The 2,549-nt window shown below is 30.2% G+C and overlaps 1 protein-coding gene across 1 annotated transcript; it reads right to left on the reverse strand.

Moving 5' to 3' along the window:
* Window positions 1-791: 791 nt before the first annotated feature.
* On the reverse strand, window positions 792-2,330 carry LOC113865854 (polygalacturonase-like). Its single transcript, XM_027500629.1, has 4 exons — window positions 2,211-2,330; window positions 1,786-2,097; window positions 1,162-1,680; window positions 792-1,010 (listed from the first exon to the last, which is right to left on the reverse strand). Exons 1-4 carry the CDS (start codon window positions 2,328-2,330, stop codon window positions 792-794), a joined length of 1,170 nt encoding a protein of 389 aa, XP_027356430.1.
* Window positions 2,331-2,549: the final 219 nt, after the last annotated feature.

Genomic DNA, 2,549 nt, shown 5'->3' on the forward strand with positions numbered 1-2,549 from the left:
GTTTACAACTTAGAGATTATCTCTTAGAATTATTTTTTTTTTACTTTGAGCTATATTTTTAATATTTGACGATTTATTTTCTCATTTAGTTAGCATTGTTAGTATAATTAGTGTAAATGTTTTAGTTTACATTGTCAAATTGAATCTCACTTTAAAACATCACAGAACACAAACTAGCTTTTAATATCTTTTTTCTTTATGCTCTCTAAACTTAAAATACTTATAACTCATAAAAGACAATCAACAATTAATGGCTTTATGTTATAATATAGAGTATGCATAACACAAGTTTAAGTTTGAAAGATGAGCTTACTTTCTTTTTAGTATTATAATTTATGTATTGGTCTAACTTAAAATAATACGTCAAATTATAAAGATGACATTGATTATATACATTATATTGATGGTGATTATTATAATGATGAAAGTTGATACCTAACTTATAAAATTTATGTTTCCTAGTCACTTGATATAAGGTTGGTTGTTGTCATTTAGTTACATAATTATTTTTAATAAAATTAGAATATTAGTTCATTGATTGAAATTAGATTGTAATAACTAATAATGCAATATATAGAAAAAAAAAAGAGTAAGTGAAGTCATAGTGTGTGTATATATATATATATATATATATAATTTTCACTAACATTGACTATGTAATAAAGAAGAACTACAATTCTTTTACATCTCCTTGCTTCATATGGGATGGTTTGTATACTTCTCGTAGGAAAAGAAAAGGAAAATTGCATAAAATTTTATTGAAAGAGGTCTTATGGTTGTGGAATATCATTTTAAGCTGCACAAGTAGGAGCTTTTCCTGTAATTATAGGCTTAGCATTAGCACATTTTGCAGTTGCTTCAGCTCCGTTGAAAGTGAGGGCAACATCAGTTACTTCTATTCCTTCACATGGTACACCACTACTACAGATTAGAGTCAACCCTTCTTGAGTTGCTGAAGTTCCCTTAATGTTCTTGAAGTAAATCTTGCTTATCTTAATTTTGGATGGATTCTATCATGAAAGAAATTCAAAAAATAAACCAAAAATTAGTCATTTAAATCACATTGGTTTCAATTGTTTAGTTTCTAAATTGAAGAGTATGAAGGAATATAATTAAGATAATATCATTAGCCTATAAATTAATGGATAAAGAGCTAAATACCTTTTTGGAGCATTGGTTCCATGGGCAATACTCTTGATCAATAATGATAGGATTCTTGACATTAACCATTGTAAGATCTTCAAAATGCATATCACTTATAGTAATTGTTCCTGGAGTATCAGGCCATGTCTTAATCCTCACACCATTGTCAGTTTCTGTCAAAGTACAATTCTTAACTAGAAGTCCTTCTACAGGCTCTTCAGTTTCATACTTTCCAAGGCTTCCAACACTAATGCCATGACCAGGTCCACAATTAACATTTTGGATAGTTAAGTTTTTACTACCGTCACCTATTGAGATACAATCATCTCCAGTACCAATGTTAGTGTTAATAACTTTAATATTTGTTGATCTTGCAATGTGGATCCCATCAGTGTTGAGGCTGTTAGCTGGGGCACTAATTTTGAACCCATCAAATGTAACATTGTTGCACCCCAAAACATTTACATGAAAATTTTTGCTATCCTTGGAAGTAACGTCACGAATAATTGAATTCTTGACGAAATTAAAACCAAAATTCTGTTTGTATTTCAATAAAAGAAACTCAATTAGATTACTATTTTGTAAAGGCATAAGTTAGGTAATAGTATTATTTAAATGCCAAAATTCATATTGATTTATTACCATGCAAAGCATATGGCAATCCTTATTTGTTGAACAATCATTAAGTTTCCAAGCAGCTTCTCCTTGACCATTAAAAACTCCACTACCTGATAGGGTAAAAGAGTCAATATATCCAAATTTGATCCACTGACCCGCATCCTTGAGGTCATTCTGGCTTATTGGTGCCTGGATCGTGCCGTCAACTTTAACTTCAATAGGAGCCTTGCATGGACCTTTGACATCCAATGCACTCATTTGGTATGTACCAGCAGGGATTATAATTTTGACAGGAGTAGTTGATGCACATGCTTGAGTCCAAGCAGTTGAGAAAGCCTTATGAATGTACAAAAAAAAAAAAAAAGAACCTAAGCCATGATTTTATCCATAGAATTTGTTAAAAAGAGTTTAATAAATTTGTATCCCTCAATTTCATATGATAATAATACCTTAGTTATATCTGTATTTGGTGCTCCTCCAAATCTTGATATGTCAAGGACTGCAAGTTGAGCTGTACCAAAGTCAATTAGAAACACGAATAAAAATCCTATAGCATTGCTAAACTTCATATTGATTTTGAATAGTTTGATGGAAGATATGCTACTTTTCTTGCGTTATTGCATACAAATTTGTTTTCAAAGTTTATGGTGACATTATTTATGTTGCGTTGGAGTTTTTTGGGCCACAAACTGAGTAACTAATATATTTCCAAAAATATGGCTTTTACTATTTTAACACTTTTGTTGATCATTCCTATTCAATTATTTGTAACTGAATTTACTTCTTTG

The sequence above is a fragment of the Abrus precatorius genome, unplaced genomic scaffold (assembly GCF_003935025.1).
Source record: "Abrus precatorius isolate BTA unplaced genomic scaffold, Abrus_2018 Scaffold4, whole genome shotgun sequence".
In the NCBI taxonomy this organism is placed as follows: Eukaryota; Viridiplantae; Streptophyta; class Magnoliopsida; order Fabales; family Fabaceae; genus Abrus; species Abrus precatorius.